Source organism: Penaeus monodon, chromosome 22, assembly GCF_015228065.2.
Source record: "Penaeus monodon isolate SGIC_2016 chromosome 22, NSTDA_Pmon_1, whole genome shotgun sequence".
NCBI lineage: Eukaryota > Metazoa > Arthropoda > Malacostraca > Decapoda > Penaeidae > Penaeus > Penaeus monodon.
The window spans coordinates 14,197,902-14,198,275 of NC_051407.1; the positions used below are offsets into that span (position 1 = coordinate 14,197,902).

At 57.0% G+C, this 374-nt stretch overlaps 1 protein-coding gene across 1 annotated transcript in view; it reads right to left on the reverse strand.

Annotated features, from left to right (window-relative positions):
* Positions 1-106: 106 nt before the first annotated feature.
* Positions 107-374, reverse strand: part of LOC119587335 (zwei Ig domain protein zig-8-like) — a 26,143-nt gene continuing 25,875 nt past the window's right edge. The window contains 1 exon segment of the mRNA XM_037936083.1: positions 107-342. Coding sequence (XP_037792011.1) covers positions 107-342 — 236 coding nt within the window.

A 374-nucleotide genomic window follows, 5' to 3' on the forward strand; every position in this document is an offset into this window, starting at 1 on the left:
GAGTCTTAACGTTTACAGAACACTACGGAATTTGTTATAAATAATCCAAGTTGGAAGGCACTTTCCGGGTGAAGTGAGTTCCTCCACTCACGATCTCTGGCAATATTTACATTTCCTTCTCTCTTTCACCGCGTCGTGAGAACTGGAAGGGCGAGATCACGTGTTCAGGTTCCCCAGCGTCTGAAGGAGAGGCCATCCGCTAGCACAGGCAGCAGCAGGAGGAGGAAGGAAGGGAGAAGCACCTGAAGCAGGGGGAGCCCTCGAGCGGGACCGCCGGCCGGAAGGAGCAAGGACTTTCCGCCGTTGGTCTGCATGGCGGCGGGGGTCTCGCCTGCAGGAGAGGGGAGGCATACGCGTGACTCTGGCCTGAGCAC